Source organism: Topomyia yanbarensis, chromosome 2, assembly GCF_030247195.1.
Source record: "Topomyia yanbarensis strain Yona2022 chromosome 2, ASM3024719v1, whole genome shotgun sequence".
Taxonomy (NCBI): Eukaryota; Metazoa; Arthropoda; class Insecta; order Diptera; family Culicidae; genus Topomyia; species Topomyia yanbarensis.
Window position 1 is genome coordinate 272,659,069 of NC_080671.1, and position 21,501 is coordinate 272,680,569.

General features: G+C 39.6%; 2 protein-coding genes and 1 long non-coding RNA gene across 10 annotated transcripts in view; 2 read left to right on the forward strand and 1 right to left on the reverse strand.

Annotated features, from left to right (window-relative positions):
* The window catches only part of LOC131678512 (nose resistant to fluoxetine protein 6), a 1,156,332-nt gene that overhangs the window by 1,024,843 nt on the left and 109,988 nt on the right, over nucleotides 1–21,501 (forward strand). The gene's annotated exons all lie outside the window — the stretch shown is intronic.
* LOC131678517 (uncharacterized) lies at nucleotides 4,325–5,670 on the reverse strand. 2 transcript variants are annotated; one of them, XR_009303667.1, is made up of 4 exons: nucleotides 5,456–5,670; nucleotides 5,228–5,396; nucleotides 4,723–5,078; nucleotides 4,325–4,658 (listed from the first exon to the last, which is right to left on the reverse strand). It is a non-coding gene; the product is annotated as an uncharacterized LOC131678517 (long non-coding RNA). The 2 variants fall into 2 exon arrangements; XR_009303666.1 differs by having other exon boundaries at nucleotides 5,228–5,670.
* Nucleotides 6,735–14,447, forward strand: LOC131678515 (uncharacterized). Its single transcript, XM_058958726.1, has 2 exons — nucleotides 6,735–7,656; nucleotides 14,127–14,447. Exons 1-2 carry the CDS (start codon nucleotides 6,739–6,741, stop codon nucleotides 14,130–14,132), a joined length of 924 nt encoding a protein of 307 aa, XP_058814709.1. The 5' UTR covers nucleotides 6,735–6,738; the 3' UTR covers nucleotides 14,133–14,447.

Genomic DNA, 21,501 nt, shown 5'->3' on the forward strand with positions numbered 1-21,501 from the left:
ATCCGAAGAGAGTGATAAGAGTTATAAGAAATGTCTCATCACACTGTTAGGTGGATTAAAAGCGTTTTTACTAACGAAATAACTCAAAATTTGTGTTTTTTGGAGAGTTTTTTTAATTATTCTAATTATTAATCAACAAAATTTATCGTTACTATTGTTCATTTGATGCCCCTTAATGTTCTCTATAACTTTTTATTTGACACTGTCTATATCTCTTTTCATTTTGTTGCTATTTAATAGTTAACACAGCATGACCTCGCCAGACATGTAGTGGGTTCGAAATCGGTATTTTTGCATATGAAGCGATGTGATAAAAACGATTTTGCGTCGAAACCAAAAGAGATAATTGAATGGAGTCAAAGAAAGAACTGTAGAACTTGCTGAGGTGCATTATTTCCATGATAATAATGGTGATGTTTATTATTTACTATTTTAAGAAAATTAACGAAAATGCTAATAATAGCACTAACTTTAAACTAATTTTCTTTTAAAAGAATACTAAATTCACTTAACTGAAAGGTATTAATACATTTTTCACTGTAAAATTTTCCTGTATTTCGAATAAAAAGAAAAAAAAGAACAATAAGTGCCATAATTTTTCAATTAGAGCTGGTACTAGTGAAAATGAGATAAAAATATCCAAGTTGAATAACCCAAAACCGTGAAAATAAGAAAAGGTAAGTGTATCATGTCAAAGAACGAATTAAGCAGCTCATCAAGACTAACAATCTGAGTTATTAAAATGATGAGGTTAACTATTAGGATTTTCAAGAAATGATCGAAAAATCGTTTAAAATTGTTTAATTTTCAATAAATTACTTTGAAAAGGCTACTTAAACTCATTAGCTGATACTTGTGAGGGCATCACTCAATGCGAAATTTTCTCACCTTTCGAATGGAACTAAAACATTTAAAATACAAATTATACTTTTGAAGTTAGAGGTATTTTAAGACAAATAAGTTTTTAGACAAAAAGTTCAATAACTCTGTAACAGTTGAGATTTGATGGTATGTGTAGAACAATTTTTTTTCTCCAAATATGGCAGTCTATCACCCCCCGAGAGATTCTTAACCATGAACCAAACACACTGTATGTTCGAATTAAGAAAATTAGGAAAGCTAGTATCGCACATTTTTCAATAGAATTTTCCAGATTTTACACCTACAGCTGCTGAAAGGTTTTTCGAACCTCAACAGCTAGAGCAGAATCTGAGCCAAGCATTAGTGGTAGTACGAAGCGAAATTGAAACATTAAATGAAACCGGTTCTGGGCATACATTAGATATTGTGGAAGCAGAGGAAGAAGAGAATGCCAGCGGAAGAACGAACATTGAAACATTACAATTTAAACAACAGCAGATGAAAAATTCACTTAATGCTCTGAGCAAATTATGGAAAGATTGAAATTATTTGAACAGGGTAAAATAGAAAATTCATCAGAACTAATACAACATTTTAAATCGCTTGTAATTCAAACGACACAGCAACAAAAAGAGCAAAGGGAAAAAGAAATTGCTATGGATAGAAGGGGATAGAAAGAAGCAGAGGAGAATGTAGAAAGGAAAAAGCGTTTAGAAAAATAATTAGTGAATTCGAATAACACGATTAAAACCAGAACCATCGAAACTTGAATTTCCAGAACATCCCATTTCAGTGCATAATAGACCTTTCTCATCCGACCTAACATCTGTTTTTCTTATTTTTAATCGAAAGATTACACATTGATAAGAACATTTCCATAAAAATGAGATTTTTAGGAGCTATCATGATTTTTTAATGATTTTTTAAAATTTGAAATATGCAAGAATGTTGAATATTTTTTTCACCTCAGCAAGAATGGTGGGACTTAAAATGTGCGTTTGGGCAGCACTGCTTTGAATATTTTCACTTAAGTTCTTGGCAACGCGGTAAATGAAGTGGTGAATCGCAGTACAAAATTCATTAGCAATGTAAACAAACTAAAATGAACCTCTCGCCGTAGAACATTGGATGAAAATGTTTAACCTCACTTTTTTGACATTTCGCAGCGCTTGTTTACATAGACTTGGAATTTTTTTTATTCGACCACAGTATGAGAAACTTGATTTGGTTTACTTTTTAATGCGAATATCTTGTATTAACAAGCTCGCTAGGCTTTCATTTTTATTTGACGTCATTAGGCAATGTTCCGTTAAATTTGGCATTTGGATTTTCTTGTCCACGATTCGTTGAAGAAAGCGATTTTATTTGTTGCGATCAATTTAACTGGTTTTGTTTTTTTTTCTGAATTACAACGTTAGCCACAAAACATTTTGATGATTTCTGGTAATTGGTAATCTCTGGTAATCCTTGAAATTATATACATCGCAACATAGGTCCGCACCAGTTGCAGCCGCTCCACCTCGCCGGAATCGAGTTAGCCGATGGTCCAGCCTGCGTCACACTCGGCTGTCGCTGCACCAATGGTAGCTCCCAACCAGGCCTTTGGATTAATTGCTCAAATCGCAGCTACTGCTGGTAGTGTAGCGATCGGCTCCGTCGGTAACACCGTTGGACATGCCCTCATCGGAATGTTCAGCGATTTCGATTCACAAGAGGCAGCCTCGCTAGGACAGGTTGCCCCGGTATCGGGCGAGGCAAACACTCCGGCAGGACCAGGCTCGTGGTAGATCAAGCAAATATCTTGTACCCAAGGCCAGGTTAAGTGTGATTCGGAACAATTACCAAATTTAGAAGTCCATATATATAGCGTTAACGTGATACATTTTCCTTGAAGTTGATTGAATAAAAATAGTACAAATGTTGACCAAATCCTGCAGCACTAGGATCAAAGATAGAGCACTAACACCAACTCACTGTGCTTCGGTGTTTTTTTGCAAACGAACTATCAGGTCTATGTTTTTATATAGTAAATATTTTAATAAATATTAGTTCATTAGGAGTATGACTTATTTTTATTTTGATGGCGCGATGAAGGGGTGGTTAAAGTTCGAGTCGTATCTTTAAAATCGATCACTTGAAAGTAGTATAAATGATTATAAATGCGACAACAATAAACTCATAACCTTTTTAATGGTTTTTTAGCCATAGGTAACGAGGAAATCGGTATGTTTTATTCATGTACAACAAACAATACTCAGCAATAATGTAACTTATTATTAATTGTTACGTAGTATAAATGATTATAAAATGCGACAACATAAGCTCATAACCTTTCTAATGGTTATTTAGCCATACTGCCGTGATGCGCATAACTGTCCCATCTGCATAGGAAACCCAAATGGGACTGTTATGCGGATCACGACAGCATAGGTAACGAGGCAATCGGTATGTTTTATTCATGTACAACAAAAATTACTCAGCAACAATTTATTATTAATTGTTACGCGTGATTTTCTCTCCAGTCATTGGCCAAAATTGGTTGCTTTTAGAATCTGGTGCTCTAAGCATAACTGTCCCATGTTAATAGCGAATCCCATAACACATTGGACAGTATAGCGACCATACAGCTGCAACAGCGAGTTTAGCATTGACATCAATATAACCAGGTTGGTTGCAAGCTGAAAGAAAAATACTAGCTGGGCTGCTAGCTGTTTGTGCTACTAATAACACTTGCAGTCTGTCAAATTAACATGATTCTATGATCTAGCTTCAATGACGATGGAATATAGCCGAATCCAAAGCCTAACCCATCAGCGGATTTGATCATGTAATGGATATTATAAACTCTGAAAGAAATACATTTTATTGTTGTCTGTTTTTGAGGTTAGAACTTTTATACTATTGTGAGAATGGTCCTCAGCAACTATCCTTTCAAATCAAAAACTCGTGCTAGCAATGGCTTCGTTCAGAAGCTGCTGCTGTACATTTGTTTTCGTTAGCTGATCGATTACGATTCCCCCGACCGAACCACTTTTCCGACGCAACAAGAGGGAAACGAACGAGTCTCATTTGATTTCCGTAGTCACAAATTACCAAACCACTGGCAGGTAGCATAATATTCGGACTTAGCTGTGAATTGGAACAGTCAAGCCTGACTTCCCGAATCCTAAATGTGATGAGATTAGATTGAAAATTTTTCTACGAAAGTTATCTTCGACTAACCTCCCGAACAGAAAGTAATATCAAAGTCGATCGCAGAAACGTTGAATTTACAACAGTTTTATTTGTTAACAACAACTTTTGTTGTAACATCAATTTACTTATGATGCAGTCCTTCATGCCTCCAAAATCTACAACGGAAAAACAATGTAAATCGATGTTTTTGATTTCAGAATGTATGGGAAAAGATCAATTTTTTCATCCCTTAACGACCCCCTTTCTCCATGTAAAAATCGGGTTTACAATGAAATTGGATGTAGAAACAACAAATGTGATTATATTTCTATTGTAAATTTTCCAGAATAACATTGTTTTTCGTTGTAATATGACAATAAAAACTGCTGTAATACTGTTGTGCATATCTATTCGGGCTGGCTTTCCAGTCACGAGAAGGGACGGCGTCAGCATCACAAGCGATGAATATGCATGACTGACGGTCATGGTGTTGAGCGGCTGACCCTGAAATCTATCCCAGAACCGTATTCGTTCGTTCAGTCCGAGCGATATTGCGTAACTCGTGGAACAGGCAAGTGCGACGATTGAGTCGTTATGAGCTTCAATTTTGTACATACAGGCACCTATAAATAACCAATCAATTTAATTATGTAGATTTAAGCCATACCGTAAATTTGGCTGACATACCCCGTATCAAGTCCCACACATATAGCACACCATCCTGGCAACCAGATGCGCCCATCTCGGCCTGCCACTGGTCTATGAAAATAGATGTGATAGGACCGCAATGGCCGTTTAGGGTGAACTGCAATAGGTGGCTATCGAGCTGGAAAACGTTAACAGTGTGGCCCTGGCTGCCAGTAATGACTGTACCGCCCGCCACTTCCAAACATGTCACCGGTGACCCTGCTGGTTAAACTCCAGGATACATCGAAGTTCCTCCTCGGATGCGTGATGTTGAGCTGGCAACGCTCTGGACGGATTTGAGCCGGCGGATTGCTGAAATAAACTAATGCTTCCTGCCGAACCACTGCGTACGTGGGCTAAAACGAATAAGAATTAAGGCACTTGATGACATACTCATTACAGACTGAAAATTAAATTACTTAGAATATACAGTATTTTAAAAGAACAAGTAAAATCTGTCTGCGCCCTAGGTGAGCTTAAAAAATGCTTGAAACATAGAACTTACTTCGCCCATATGCAGACGTAAATCCCCAATCGATCTGACAACCTTACGTGTACGTTTCCAGTCTCAGAAAATCGATTCGTTCACTCAACCGTGCGACTATCACTTTGTTTCCGGCGAGGTTTATGTTAGTTACCCTATTGTTGTGGGTGTTTTCGGCTTCATATATATCCTGCAATGAAACGTCCGTCAATAGTTGTAATAAAAGCAAATAACTCCAAAAAATTTAACTTAAAGTTACCAGTCGTTCCCTCCCAAAACTTTTTTTTTGGATTCCTTGGCAGGATGAAACACACCAGATAGGTAGAGAAAACAGAAAAAACAAAAAAGATGTCATCGATGTTGTAAGAGCACTTTTCACTTTAGAGCAGCGTTGTCAGATGGTTTTGTATAATAGGTTTGCTCTAGTACACAGAAGTTGCTCCGGAGCAAACAGAAGCAAAAAATATTTCCTTTTTACTCCGGTTTGCTAACGGAAGCAGAAAAAAGAGAAGAACATAGGAACGATTTTCTCTTTGATTGCTCCGGAGTACTTCCACTTTCTACTGGTACTGGAACAAATCTAATATCGGCATAGTTCTAAATAAAAATAGGTATTTATTGGTGTGAAGATGTATGCTAACCAAAAGTTACCTACAAATTATTGGTTTTAAATTATAGATCATTCTAATGTTATGTAATCAAACCTACCGAGCTCAATCAATTTCAGAATCGGTTGTTGAGCTTCATTTGAAATTTTGATAGTAACCTGGCAGATTGCTGAATCAATTTCCGGATGATTTGATGTGGAAAGGTGAAGACATTTTCTAAAAAGGCCCATACGTAATATTAGTTGATCTTATTATATGAAAATCGTGAATTTTTTGGTAAGAAAATAGAAATCGGTATTTTTAGTAACTTTATTGGTATTGAAATTGAAAATCGGTTTAAATATCGATAAATCGGTATATTCTGCAACAATGTTTTAGGGTTCATCTACGTCAAAATAATGTTTTTGACAAATTGGAATGAACTCTTGGAGTTCATACCCAGTAAACGAAACGGAGAATAGCCAGATTAAAACAGATGCCGGCTACTGGAACTATGTTATAGGTTACCCGCCGTAACTTTCTTTCATATTCCCCACTCGAAGTTCATCCAAATGGTGAAAAAGTATGGAGAATCGAGGTAAAATAGGACAGGGGAATACAGAGTAAAGTGGGTGTCGTGTTCGTGAAGAACATCGTTTAACGGCGCACGAAGCCGATAGTATCGGTGTCGAAATGTGTCGAGAGGAAATAAACTGGCAGTCGTGTTTCTGCTCTTGAACTATAAAGTGCCTTTTCTTATAACTACGAAATATACCTTAAACATCAAAGTGGCGACGAAGATTAAAAGGATTACGCGTGAAAGTTAAAAAGTGATATTTATTTTATTTTCCTTGTCGGCTGTAAAACGAATAGTTTCGTGTGCGTAAAAAAAAGTTAAAAGTTAGAACAAAGCTATTGTCTTTATTGAAAGGAAGGAAAAACAAAATGTCTACCTTTATCGGTTCAGTAGAACCATATGTACCAGGAACGTCGTTTGGTAATTATCTTGAGCGCTTACGCTACGTGTTCAATTACAACAATATTCCTGAAGCAAGTCGTAAGTCGCTGTTTATTACAGTTAGTGGTGCTACTGTTTTTAATGAATTAAAAAAATTGTATCCAGGTGTGGATATCGATACATTGGTGTATGACGACATGACAGCGCGACTTAAAGAAAGGTTCGACAAAAAAGATGGCAAAATGGTACAAAAGGCTTTGTTTTATGAGCGTTGTCAGCGCAAGGATGAATCAGTGGAAGATTTCATCATAGATGTAAAACTGTTAGCTGAAAATTGTGGTTTTGGCACAATGAAAGACGCCATGGCAAGAGACCGATTGGTTCTCGGAGCCTACGATATTAAAGTAAGGGAAAGGTTGATGGAGGAAGAGGAACCGACGCTTGAAGAGGTGGAGAGAATCCTTATATCGAGAGAGCGTCTCGCACGACGCGCGATGTTGCTGGAGCAAACTAACGAGAGAGTGAGTGCCATTGAACGGCTGGGTGTCAGAAGAGATGACCAGTTTGACAGCGAACAGAGAAATGCTAGAAGAGATGAGTTTTTGCAGAGACAACATGGGTCTGATGAGCGAGAGAGACGTTATCAGCGTTATGATCGCAGTCGATCAGGTTCGCGCCCACGTTGGAACAGTTGGAATAAAAACAAAGCAATGGTGTGCAGTTTTTGTAATGTCAGAGGACATATCAAGAAAAACTGCTTTAAACGTCAGCGCTCACAGCAATCAGTTCGTTTTCTTGATGAGTCTACGGAAGAACAAGAGGTAGCTAATTTTAAAAGGATGCATGTTTCTCAACCTAGCGAGTCGGATGATGATTTGGAATGCATGTCGATAGCCGCGGTAAAGGTAAATGAACCTGTTTTTATTAATGTACATATTAATGGAAAGGGTTTCCGCATGGAAGTCGATAGTGGTTCAGCAGTGACAGTGGTAAGTGAGCAAATTTTTTATGAACATTTTAAAAATCTACCTCTCCATCCATCTAACAGGAAACTAGCTGTTGTTGATGGTTCGAGATTAAGTATTTGTTTACGCCGGGATCTGGCCGATACTCAAGCCCGGGAAACAGTGAAACACAGGGCGGACGAACAGCACCAGAAACGAAAACAAACTTGGCTGGCCCCGCACAGGCCAGCAGAAGGGCGTTCTTTTCCGCCTGCTTTGGACAACTTTCAGTCCACACAACACTGAAAGTCTCTTATAACATAACATTTATTTACACTATTTACATATGTTACATTCAAATTTCACTGCTTCTAATATTTCTAAGTCCCGGTCTGTGGGGATCCGGCCGTGCGACGTATGCACGGCGAGCGCGACGCACAGTCAGTTGTGCTGGACTGTCTTGATCGGCGATAAACTTTGTACTGCCCGTCCGGTCCCACAGGCATGGTATGGGCTGACGGGTAAAAGATGATGATCGCCCCGAGTGTGTGCGATCCTCTTCAGTCGGTGCTACTACGGCAACGAATTTGCGTAGAAACCACCGGACTGCAAAAGTCATTGTTGGAAAGACCAGCAGCAATCAGCTGAACAGCAATGATATTAGCTTGCCTTCGTTTTACGTGTGTGCCAGCTGACCGAAATTGGAGAAGAAATTCATCTGTGCCACGGGTGGGAAATTATTCGATTTGGCACACTGTCAGCTGGTGTCGATTTTAGCGGTCAAAATAATTTTCCGATACTATGTTCACTTCGGCGTGAACATTCTCCCCGCCTTGAATTATCAAGGAAATTCAATCAGTAGTTGTTTAGGCCAGTGAGATGGGCCGAACTACGATAGAGTTGGTAGTTTTGACGATTCCGCTAGTTGGTATGGAGTAGCGGTGTAGCTGTGATGACGATCGTATAGTCTTTTTCTTGCGATGACGTAGTACGGGCCGGAAACTGTCCGGAGATAGTGTTGCTAGGCGATGGTGACTCGTCGACGGCGATCACAGAAAACTACTGTGCGGTCCAGTCTGCTACTGGAGTGGTGATCCCGTGACGTCACAAACGTTCGTGGTGATGGTAAGTGATTTCATACCGATATTCTGTCGGGATGATGCTCATAGACGGTGTAGTCCGATATTCTGTCGGATTGGTGATCGTAGAGCTTCGTTGATACGGCGATGTGTGCATGAGTGATAAAACGGTCCGAAATTCTGTCCGGATGGATGTGCGTACAGACCATAGTGCGGTTAACGATCACGATGAAAAACTGAAAGAATAGAAAATCTGTACGCAAACATCGTTGCTGCTGAGCGAAAAAATTGTACTTAACTATTGTCAAGTCACAGCCGGGGGGTTCCGAGAACCCGCCCGGCGAGGCTTGTGCTCTTTACAGATGCTTCAGGAACTGCTCGATTCCCCCGAGCTTGGGCCAGGATCTCGTCTGGCGACTCTATACCCTGAGTGAGGGCCGGGATCTCGTCCGGCGGGTGTGTTTGCTGCTATGGCTTCGTTGATGGTGATGACAAAACCGCTTCGTCGTAACTTACTGTGTGTAGTGATGCGATGTGATCAACTTTGTGGTGCAATCCGTACATCCGTGGACGGATTACACGCAAAAAGATGGATTCCTCCGGTCCAACCACAAGGAGTGCGTTGAGGAACAGAATCCCACGGAAAGTTGATCCAGTATCGGGTGAGCTGACGGATGACGTGAAGAATTTGACGAATGTCACCTTCCGGTTGCATGATTTCTGGCGAATATGCGATCATAAATCCACCAAATCGCCCTTTGGTGGGACCAGAAAACACCAACGGTGAAATATGAAGCACTTGGTTGCTTCCCAGGTCGGAAAGTGACTCGACATCCGTGTGTGGTTGTGTGTGTGTGAGAATCGTCCTTCGGTCGTCTTTGACGGGAAAAGTGAAGCCAATTGCTTCCAGGAAGTACGAATCGTGCGTATATGTGGGTTGACGTTGTGCGCATTTTGGCCACCAGAGATCCTTAATGTGCCTAGTGTGTGTGTACGGGGTACGATACAGCTCTAATGCCGGTAGAGCAAATCTAGTGCAGGCTTATGTAGGGAAATACGATCACGCGCCGTTTCGATTGTCTGTTGGCGACACATACGAAGAACGGCGTTCTGTGCTGCACTAGATGAAGCGGCCGTCGGTTTGCCGCGAATTGATGACGTGGGATTTGGCATCTGATGCCACAATATGGCTGGTTTCGAGTGTGAATCGGGCTGGTAGTCTTCGTCGTAGGGTGCTCACTAATATGTGATGACGTAAATGGCTCACAACGGTGCTCGTTCCGAAGAATCGCAGCGAAAGCGGGACGTGTTGTGGCCACGAATCGGTCCTGCTTGGACCTACTGTTACAGCGCGGTCGGTGTGTAACTTTCGCGAATTGTGTTTCCTCGTCAACGGCAAGAAAAAAGACTACCAGACGCACCGATTTATTCACACACTTGAATGGAACTGCACTCACCCATTTCCGTCGATGATGCGATGGAAAACGCGTCCTACAGCTGGCAGATTTGTTGCATAGCTCTCCAGCTGGCCGCCGATTCTCCAAATCAGCAGCGAAAGTAATCTCGATCCGCGTCTTCGCAGTATTGGAAAATGGGTGCAGTCTCCATTGCATTTTCTCCCACAGACCGGGTAGATCGCGATGGCGCTCGCGAAAACAAAAGCGCGATCGTTGCGCGCGTTTTGCAGCGGACCGCTTGGCTTGCGGTAAATGGAGCGCCATCCTGCGGACTTGAGGGTCTATCCGGCTCGAAGGACCATGTTTACGCCGGGATCTGGCCGATACTCAAGCCCGGGAAACAGTGAAACACAGGGCGGACGAACAGCACCCGGAACGAAACAAACTTGGCTGGCCCCGCACAGGCCAGCAAAAGGGCGTTCTTTTCCGCCTTCTTTGGACAACTTTCAGCCCGCACAACACCAGAAAGTCGCTTACAACATAACATTTATTTACACTATTTACATGATTGTTATATTTAATTCCTGCTTCAAATTGTTTCTAAGTCCCGGTCTGTGGGGAAGCGGTCGTGCGACGTATGCACGGCGAGCGCGACGCACAGTCAGTTGCGCTGGACTGTCTTGATCGGCGATAAACTTTGTACTACCCGTCCGGTCCCACAGGCATGGTATATTATCAAGATCGCCCCGAATGTGTGCGATCATCTTCAATCTACGGCGACGAATTTGCGTGGAAATCACCGGACTGCAAAAAGTATTGTTGCTCATCTCCAGTGATAATTGGCAGCAATCAGCTGGGTAACGATGATGTTAGTTTGCCTTCGGTTTGCGTGTGCGCCTGCTGATCGAAATTGAAGAATAATGTTATCTGTTCCCCGGGGGTGAAAATATTTGATTTGGCACACTATCTGCGGGTGTCGATTTAGGGGGTCAAAATAATTATCTGGTACGATGTTCACTTCGGCGTGAACAGTATTCTTGGCTGTATTGACGTAACAGTGGCCTTGAACAATAAAATTTACAAACTGTCATTGATGATACTCAGATGTAGTTCTAATTTCGTTCCATTAGTAGGACGCGATTGACTTGACGTATTTTTCACAGGTTGGAGAAATAAATTTTTTAATAATAACCTGATTAATAATCTAAAAACAAAAGATGAAAAAGATGTGATAATAGAGTTTATAAAACAAAAATATGACACAGTGTTCAACAAAGATTTTTCAAATCCAATTGTGGGATTTGAAGGTGAGCTCATTTTAAGAGAGGATACACCAATTTTTAAAAAAGCTTATTCTGTTCCGTTACGCATTAAGGATAAAGTGATTGAGCATTTAGATTCTTTGGAACAGAGTGGGATTATTACACCAATAAAAGCTAGTGAGTGGGCATCTCCGATAGTAGCAATTATAAAAAAAGACAATGATATTCGTCTCGTAATAGATTGTAAAGTGACAATAAATAAACTTATAATCCCCAACACCTATCCGCTTCCTCTCGCTCAGGATATTTTTGCTACATTATCTGGATGCAAAGTATTTTGTTCCTTAGATCTTGCGGGGGCATATACGCAGCTACAGTTATCACAACGTGCAAGAAAGTTCATGACGATAAATACTATTAAAGGCTTGTACACGTACAATCGACTGCCTCAAGGCGCGGCTTCATCTGCAGCAGAATGTCAAAGAGTCATGGACCAGGTTTTACATGGTATTGAAGGAGTGTCATGTTATTTGGACGATGTCTTAGTGGCAGGAAAAGATAAATGATTGTAAGAATAAATTATTTTTAGTACTGGAGCGATTGAAGGAAGCGAATATTAAAGTAAAATTGAGTAAATGTAAATTTTTCGTTGATCAGTTGTCTTTTCTAGGGCACATAATATCAGCAAAGGGGCTTTCACCATGCCCCGAAAAAATTGAAACGATTGCAAAAGCAAATCCACCAAAAAACACTACTGAACTGAAATCTTTTCTTGGGTTAATAAATTTTTACGGTAAATTTATTCCAAATCTTTCATCTAAATTGAATTGCTTCTATAAACTTTTGAAAAAAGATGCGAAATTCACTTGGGATACAAAGTGTGATGAAGAATTTGAAAAATGTAAGAAATATCTATTAAAACCAAGCACGCTTGAATATTTTGATCCGTGTAAACCATTGATAGTTGTGACGGATGCAAGTGGTTATGGTTTGGGTGGTGTTTTGGCGCATGAGATTGAAGGTCACGAAAAACCGATATCGTTTTGTTCGTTTAGTTTGAATGAGGCACAAAAAAATTCCCCATACTGCATCTTGAAGCACTGGCGGTTGTGAGTTGTATAAAAAAATATCACAAATATTTGTATGGGCAAGAATTTATTATTTATACAGATCACAAACCGTTAATAGGTGTGTTTGGAAGAGAAGGGAGGAATGCAATTTCGGTTACTAGATTGCAACGTTATATAAATGAATTAGCTATTTATCGATATGACATACGTTATAGACCGTCTAATACAATGGGGAATGCAGATTTCTGCTCCAGATTTCCTCTTTCCAGCGAAGTTCCCCGAAGTCTAGACAAGGATTATGTAAATAGTTTAAATTTTACAAACGAATTACCAATAGATTTTAGAAAAATTGCGTCTGAGGCAAAATCCGATCCATTCATTGTAAAAATAATACAGTATTTAAAGAATGGTTGGCCAGACCGAATTGAGCGTGATTTGAAAAATGTAAAAGCCCAATCAAATGACTTTGAGATATCAGCAGATTGTCTTCTTTTCCGCGGACGAGTAGTTGTACCAAAAAAATTGCAACAGAACATATTGAACATGCTGCATGCTAATCACTCTGGTATAGTTAAAATCAAACAGTTGGCACGTAGAACAGTATTTTGGTTCGGTATTAATGCTGACATTGAACAATATGTAAAAACATGTGATGTATGTATTCGTAGAGTGATAACGCCGAAAAAGACAGAAGTTTCCTCCTGGACACCCACCAGTAGACCATTTAGTAGGTTGCATGCAGATTTTTTTATTTCGGCGAAAAGAATTTTTTGCTAATTGTGGACAGCTACTCGAAATGGGTGGAATTAGATTACATGCGATATGGTACGGATGCAAAGAAAGTCATAAAAAAATTTGTGAACCTTTTCGCTCGATTCGGACTTCCAGATGTCCTTGTGACAGATGGTGGGCCACCATTTAATGCAACGGAATTCGTTGAATTTATGAAACGACAAGGAATAATAGTCCTAAAAAGCCCTCCATATCATCCTGCCAGCATTGGACAGGCAGAAAGAACTGTAAGGACGGTGAAAGAGATTTTTAAAAAGTTTATTTTAGAACCGGCGTATAAACACTTGGAAGTAGAAAGCCAAATCAACTATTTCCTGATAAATTATCGAAACAGTTGTCTTACAAAAAGTGGGATGTTTCCCTCAGAGTATGTATTTTCTTACAAACCAAAAGTTCTATTAGATTTAATCAATCCGAAAAGTTATTATAAGAATAACCTGGTGTCTTGTCCCCAGAATTCGAGAGAATCTGAGAAATCTATCGGGGATCAGGAAGATAAATTCAAATATTTATTGCCAGGGGATAAATTGTGGTATAAAAATTACCGCATTAAAGATAACGAGAGATGGTTAGAAGCTAGTTTCGTGAAGAGGATGTCTCTCAATCTGGTACAGATTTCAATCAAAGGTCATATTATGACAGCTCATCGCGACCAATTGAGAATAGAAGGGAATAAAAGTTTGGTTAGGAATGTGATGTTTAAGAAAAATGTGCCCAAAAGAAGAAGAGAAGATTCTGATGATGAACCTAATTTTGCTGGATTTCCAGAGGAGACCATTTCCGGCCATTCGAGATTACGAATGGAATCTAATAATTCTAATTCTATTACAGGATTGAGAAGATCGGAACGGTTGAGAATGCGGAGAAAATAATTAATGAGAAGAGAATGAGGGAAACAATCGAGGAGGATTAAAGAAGAAATTTGAATTTAATAGATTAAAATCAAAGTTTAAACATTGTAAAGATAAGTATGAAAATGAAATCGAATATACTAATAATTGTTTCACGCCTAAGCAAACACTTTGTTAGAAGGAAGGATTGTCGTGTTCGTGAAGAACATCGTTTAACGGCGCACGAAGCCGATAGTATCGGTGTCGAAATGTGTCGAGAGGAAATAAACTGGCAGTCGTGTTTCTGCTCTTGAACTATAAAGTGCCTTTTCTTATAACTACGAAATATACCTTAAACATCAAAGTGGGCAGCTCGAAGAATTTTTGATTTTTTAAATAGTTAGAGACACTAAATTAACGTGACAGTATTCAGAATTGATCCAGCGATGAAAACGGAAGCTGTGCTGCATATAAAATTTTTTGATGAGAAAGGTCTATTCTGATGAAGCATCTGAAAATGTTATAAAATCCGATAATGTACTAGTAACGAAGCCATTCGAGGTGCACGAAGAATCAGAAAGCGATTCTAAAAACACGTCAGAAAGCTCGAACGTACAGATTAGACAGAGAAAGCATTGGAACGAAGTCAAGTTAAACCGATACAGACGAATGCCAACAAGCCAGAAAAATAAAATGAAACATGCTAGGAGAGTAAGCTTTTTTTCAGAAACTACAGAATCCAATTCGAGTGAGTACTCAGACTCAAATAGCTCAACCTCAGAAAGCTCTGTGGCCTCTTCGGAAACGAGTAGTGAGGACAGAAAAGGAAGAAGTAGGAACAGGGAAGACAGAAAGAGACATTACAAACCGATGAAAAGAGTTTCAGTGTCGGAATGGAAGTTGAAGTATGAGGGAAAAGACGGAGATCGTAGATTAACAGAATTCTTGAAGCAGGTAAAAATGAGGGGCAGGGCCGAAAAAGTTTCCGACCGTGAGCTTTTCCGAAGTGCTATCCACCTATTCGCAGGTAGAGCGAAGGACTGGTTCATGGAAGGAATGCAAAACCGAAACTTTCGAAGATGGTCCGAGCTTAAATCAGAACTGAAACGAGAGTATCTTCCACTAGATCTCGACTTTCAGCTCGAAATTCGAGCTACCAATCGTCGTCAGTTCCGTAGAGAGCGTTTCGTGGATTATTTCCACGATATGCAGAAATATTTCCAGTCGATGACTCGCCAAACATCAGAGAGACGCAAGTTTGACATTGTTTGGCGAAACATGAGATACGACTATAAAAACTCACTCACGGGTGCGGGAATAAAGTCACTATCGAAGCTGAAAGGATCCGGTGGGTGGGTCGTCATTGAAAACAATTGGAGTAATTTCCAAAAACCTTTCGACAATTTGGGTCGCCCGCGGCCCAATCACGTCAATGAAATATCGACTAACAGCAAAACTTTTGGGAACAACAACACTAAGAAGAATTCCAATAATTTAAATGCTAAAGACAGAGGTCAGAACGAAGTCCTGAAGCAGGAGAAAAATGGGGGCAAAGAAAAAGGAAGAGAGGAGGGAAAAATAGAACCAATGGAAGATTCATCGCAAGGAACTTTAAAATCACTGGCCGCGCAATATAATCGACCTCCGATAGGGGTCTGTTACAATTGCCGACAGAAAGGCCACCATTATGTCGAATGTGATCGGGAGAGGCAAAAGTTTAGTCGAATGTGTGGTTTTCCGGGAGTGTACACGAAAACCTGCTCCAATTGCCAAAAAACGGGGACAGCTCAGCTTAAAGGAGGAAGCTGACAGCTTAGCCGCAAGTCCTCCTAGTCTACTCGATAGAAATATAGCTTTAGTAAATTTTGGTTTAGAGCCAGTCGGAGAAACAGACTATGTCCCAGAGAAAAACATTGAAGAACTTTTAATTCAAATCAATGGAGACACTCGTCCCTTTGTAACAGTAGAAGTAGATGGTAAAAATATCATTGCACTTCTAGACAGTGGAGCCCAACCAACAGTTTTAGGCGTGGGTGCAAATAATTTAATTTGTGAGCTACGTTTAAAAGTTTACCCAACTGAGATTTCAGCTAAAACTGCTTCGAGGTCCCCAATACAAATTGAAGGTTACGTACACCTACCGATAACTTTCAACGAGGAAACTCACATTATTTCAGCCTTGATAGCACCGAAATTAAAACACCCTTTAATTCTCGGATATGAAGATTTCTGGCGAGCTTTCAAGCTTCGATCAGAAAGATATCTTGGAACTCAGTATGAGCCATGGTAAAGAGCGAAGAGAGGAAGAGAGGGAATTAAATGATGAGCAGTTCGAAATGCTAAAAGAAGTAAAGGGGCTATTTAAGGTTGCAGTGGAAGGGGAGGTACTCGATATCACCGAGATGATATCTCACAAAATTGTTTTGAAAACGGAATTTGAAAACTCACCACCCGTAAGAAAAAACCCGTACCCGACATCTCCAGAGATGCAAAATAAGATAAACAGAGAGATAGATAATATGTTAGATCAGAAAGTTATAGAGCGAAGCAAAAGTGATTGGTCACTGAGTACAGTACCAGTGCTTGGTTTTTGGGGAAGTTAGGCTGTGCATTAGGGTGACAATGATTTATATGAAAAAAAAATTCACAGCCTACACTCCCTAGCGTTGTTCCAAATCATGAAAAAATGACACTTTCCAAATTTGAGCGAAATCGGTTAACCCTAGCCCCTCCCCCAACGAGCTTAAAGTTTGTATGGGATTTTTGGCCAAAATGTATGGGGAAACACTCACAGTTCACATTATCGCCCCTAGAGGGCGCTGTAAACTTCCGAACACGGACCTAGGAAGGAGTTAAGCTTTTGAAGATATGCCGAACAAGTTTGTCGAAGACTGCAAGACAATCCAACTAACCGTTAAAGAGTTATTAACGTTTAAAGTTGGATACTGCTGCTTAACATTCGCAAAGGGCGTACTCCGCTTATCTCATATATGTGACCCACATGCAAAGGTGGGGTAAAGTTAGGAAAAACTCATATATCTTTGAAACGACGAGAGATAGAAAGTTATGATGTTCCACAAAGTTGTAGAGAAATAAAAGGACTTTTTGGTTTCGTTGGAAAGTTTCAGGATTTCTCCACATGGTGGCGGTAATGAGCCAAGTAATTTAAAAGGAATGCTCCTATCTGTACAACGCTAAGAGATGGAGCATTTGGATGTTCTACAAAGTTGTAGAGTAGCAAAAAATACTTTATTCTCTCAAAATATTCCACCACATGGTGGCGCCAGTGAGCAAAATTAATTCAAGGTAATTCGCCTATCTATACAATGGTAAGAGATAGTGCCATCTGACGTTCTACGAAGTTGTAGAACATATCAAAGGCTTTCGTGTATAAATATAATTTAGGCCGCATAGTGGTGCTAACATCCATATATTATCACAATAGCGTTAGAGAATCAAACTAGTTTAAAGTAATACTCTTATTTCTTGTGCAGAGTTTCTTTTATTATACATAACATGTTACTGAGCTTTCTTAAGACTCTCAGGTTATAATAACATCTATATTCTTGACTTTCATTTTAATCCCATTGATATTTCTCCTGTTGCCTCATTTATTAACCTTTTTTTAATTTTTTGAAGCAACTGTTGACTAATTCTATGAACGCTCTCTCCTCAAAGACGTCATGAACAGTGCCGCGCGTCAGTGCTCGTTGATTGCCTCCCGCAGAAGAAGCAGAAGTACTCTATGCGCCGTGAACTCATTTAGACAGGCATTGGTTGCACGATTACAGGGCTGATATTTTAGTGATAGGTGAGAACTACTAGGGTCATTCGAATGCCGATTAGTGATTTTTTCATCATATCTGGTCTCATTTATAACTTAGGAATAGGGCTCAAAATATATTCTGTCACCTTACACGGACTACTAGGCTTAAACACTACATTCCGCTAATAATAAATGGGATAAATACCTAAGTATGCTACAATCCAATTCGCGCTGTGCTTCTATTATAATCAGCATCCCCTATTACCTTGCAAACAAGCAAAGCGTGCATGCCAACTGCGCTGCCTGCCCAGTCCGGGGTACATCACCAGATATTTGAATTTTGCTTTGTGCGACTATTTCGGCAAGGAAGGATCGTCTCCTGCTATAGCTGCAACATTGCTGCCGGTGCTCGTCGATCGCTCTGTCTTAGTAGAGACTGAACCGGCTCGGTAGTGCTATCGCCGCAGAGATGTGGTGTATGTTGTTGCCGTTGGTGCTCGTTGGTCGCCTCGAGAAGTGCCATGTGCTGCGAACCCAACTCACTTGATATTGGTTATACGAGTATGGGACTGATACTTCGGCAGTAAGCAAAGGGTACTAGGGCAATTTGAATGCCGGATGGAGAATAGTCAAATTAGATTCCTGCTCCGAGCAGCTTTTTAGGTACCTGTGCAAATTCTTAGCTCGATCTCTGAAACTATATTTTTGCACCTACTGTTTAAATTTTACATGGGATTTTGTGTGGGAAAATTAACTTTCATAAAATAATTCCTCCAGGAGTTGCCCATTGCTTCATAAAAATAAATCGTTATGTGACATTTATAGGAAATTCAACATCGAAACAAAGTCTCAAAAACCACAAAACGATTTGACGCTTGAGAAAAAAGTTATTAAGCAGAAACCGATTGATGCTCTGACGATTGATAAAAACAATCATTTTTTCTAGCACCACTGCTGTTGGTTGTCCAATTATATAAAATTTTGTTTTGATTTACTCTTAATATGTCTAAATCTATACTGTTTGGCCACCTTGCAAGGGTTTTGAGAGATAAATTGAGGCTTCTTTGTACATAATAAGAGAAAGTTAAAAAATTTGTATATAATTAGACTGTCACCAGCAATGATGCTATGAAAAGTGAAATTTTCATCGATCTTCAGAGCATCAATCGGTTTTTGATTAATAACTTTCTTAACAAGTCTCAGATCGTTTCGCGGTCTTCTAGACTTTATTTCCTTGATATATTTCCTATAAAAATCAGACATCTTTTTATTTTTAGAAAGTAACGGATGACTCTTGGAAGAATTATTTTGCAAAAGACGATTTCCTCATACGAAATCCCATGTAAACTTTAAACAGTGGGCGCAAAAATATAGTTTCATCGATCGAGATAAAAAATAGCAGAGGGAGCTAAATGGATCCCAATAAGTTACTCTGACCAAATTTTATTTGTTTCATATAACCATGTCTCACTCTAATGGTCAATTTTTCATCACATCTGGTACCACACATAACTTCCAAACTGGACAATACAAATCAATACTTTGGAATGGTAGTCCATGTGAGATCATGAAAACATGGATTACCATTCCAAAGTACTAAGTAACTCAACAGTGACATTATTTTAAGGACCCCAAAGTAGGCTAATTAAATACCAATACCGCGGCGGAGCCCTTTATACAAAGAAGCTCCATTTTTATCGTGACTAACGACTTACCTTTCAATATACGACCCCTTTTAAAATTTCGGCAGGAAAGTCGTGTAGATTTTGGTACGCTTATATCTTTTGCTGTACTGCATATAATTAATATTTTTTGCCATTTTGTCGAATATAAGTTCAACAATGTTGTCATAACGAAAAACTGTTATGAAAAATTATTCGAAAACTGCTCGGAAATGGCGAAAAATTTCAGCTCATCTCAGTCAGACCCGTCAATATGATGCACCAACCGAACACTTAAATGATGAAAAAATTTATATAGGTCCACTGTAGATTTGTTTCATTTTGTGTTGAACTGTTTAGAGCGTACAGGGTCCTCAAAGGGCTGTACAATACGGAGAAAGAATTATTTGTGAGCTGAACACGGCTGGTGGATGAATCTGTTTGTGTTAGCAGAGGCAATTATTTTCATTTCTGTTTAGAGGGTAGCATACACGACGAAAGCCGGATTTTAAAACATTGCTCTCCGGCGTGACCATTTTCCAGGATGGTGTGTTGCCTAATATCCATGCCATTCTGCCGTCAGGCGTTGGCAGGCGAAATAGTGCCGAGAAAACCAGAACCTGCCCTTTTCAGGACGACCATTGATGATGAGTTTTGATTTGATATTCCTTCTCTCTCTTTTGTTGGCGCATCATAGTTTTTTAAATTAAGCTACGACTTCCTTGAAAGCAACACACACTTTCCTAACCATTGGTTTGTTTTATTATGAAAGACACAATAGGTATGCCATGCTGGTTTCTTGGGAGACATAATAGTGATTGAGGTCTGGAAGCATAGATCAATTTTGAAGTTCTGCGGACGACCTTCGTTGCAAACTGCTTTCGGGGAGCTTTCCATCCGGTGGATTTACGAACTGTTTGGTACGGCTCATAGGACGCAAAATTCTACTCCGCTACTGCCGATGCTAGCTAGTAGTATAACGACGGTCAAATGAGTGATGAGGAAAACCGACCGACCGTTGTATAGTCGCGCGAATATGCACTAGTATCGCTCACTCGCTCGTTTTCGCGTCATGTGTCTTTCCATTCCTTTCTGCTACTATTACTAGTATGAACAAAATGAATATACGTCTTTCCCTCACCTTCCATCCAGTGACCAGTATTGCCACACTGCTTTTCGCAATAGCCTTCCAACAATATTTTCAGCAAATGTTGCAGATTGGAGAGAAAAAAAAACATTTAGAAATTCCAAAAATATTCCCAAAAAACTATGTAGGGTAATTTCGATTGAGATGCCGCACTCTCTATATCTCGTATATAGGGTTAATTTTATACGGCAATATGATATTGTGAGTTTGTCTTTCGGGGAACTACAACACTAGAGATGTAAAATAATCCTTATTATTAACTCACGAAAATTGTATTAATGATTTTGTGCGTGCAGTTGCATCATGCCCAAGTAATAACGCTACAAGCGCGAACTAAGTTTTATCAGTGGCTATAAAACTATCATAAAACCACAATTGGTACTAGGGTGGAGCGCCGAAATTTTTTCAGCACCATATTAAAATTTCGTTTTTTTTTTAAATCGTTCGATTTTTTTTGTAAATCATGTATCGGTTGAATAGCTGGGACCTTTTAGAAGACATTCTGATCATGAGCACGGTCGGAAAATAGCGTCGTGCGGCATCTCTACCATACAATTGTGAGAGATGCCCATCAAAATTATGAGTGATATGCCGCACTCGATGGCGGAGGATACGTAGCTAATATATATTTTTTTCCACCTCGTAATGTCATTTAATGATAATTTGCGTCAGGTATGGGTTCTGGATAAGGTATATCCACAATCCATAGTGACATATAGGATTATGAATCAATTATCTATATATTAAAACGGGCGATATGTATCTGAGTAATAGTTACTTCGGTTTATTCTTTAAAGTTTCA

Bases quoted from the DNA above. Each gene is read 5' to 3' on its own strand.
- LOC131678515 (XM_058958726.1), top strand. From the start codon at position 6,739: ATGTCTACCTTTATCGGTTCAGTAGAACCATATGTACCAGGAACGTCG.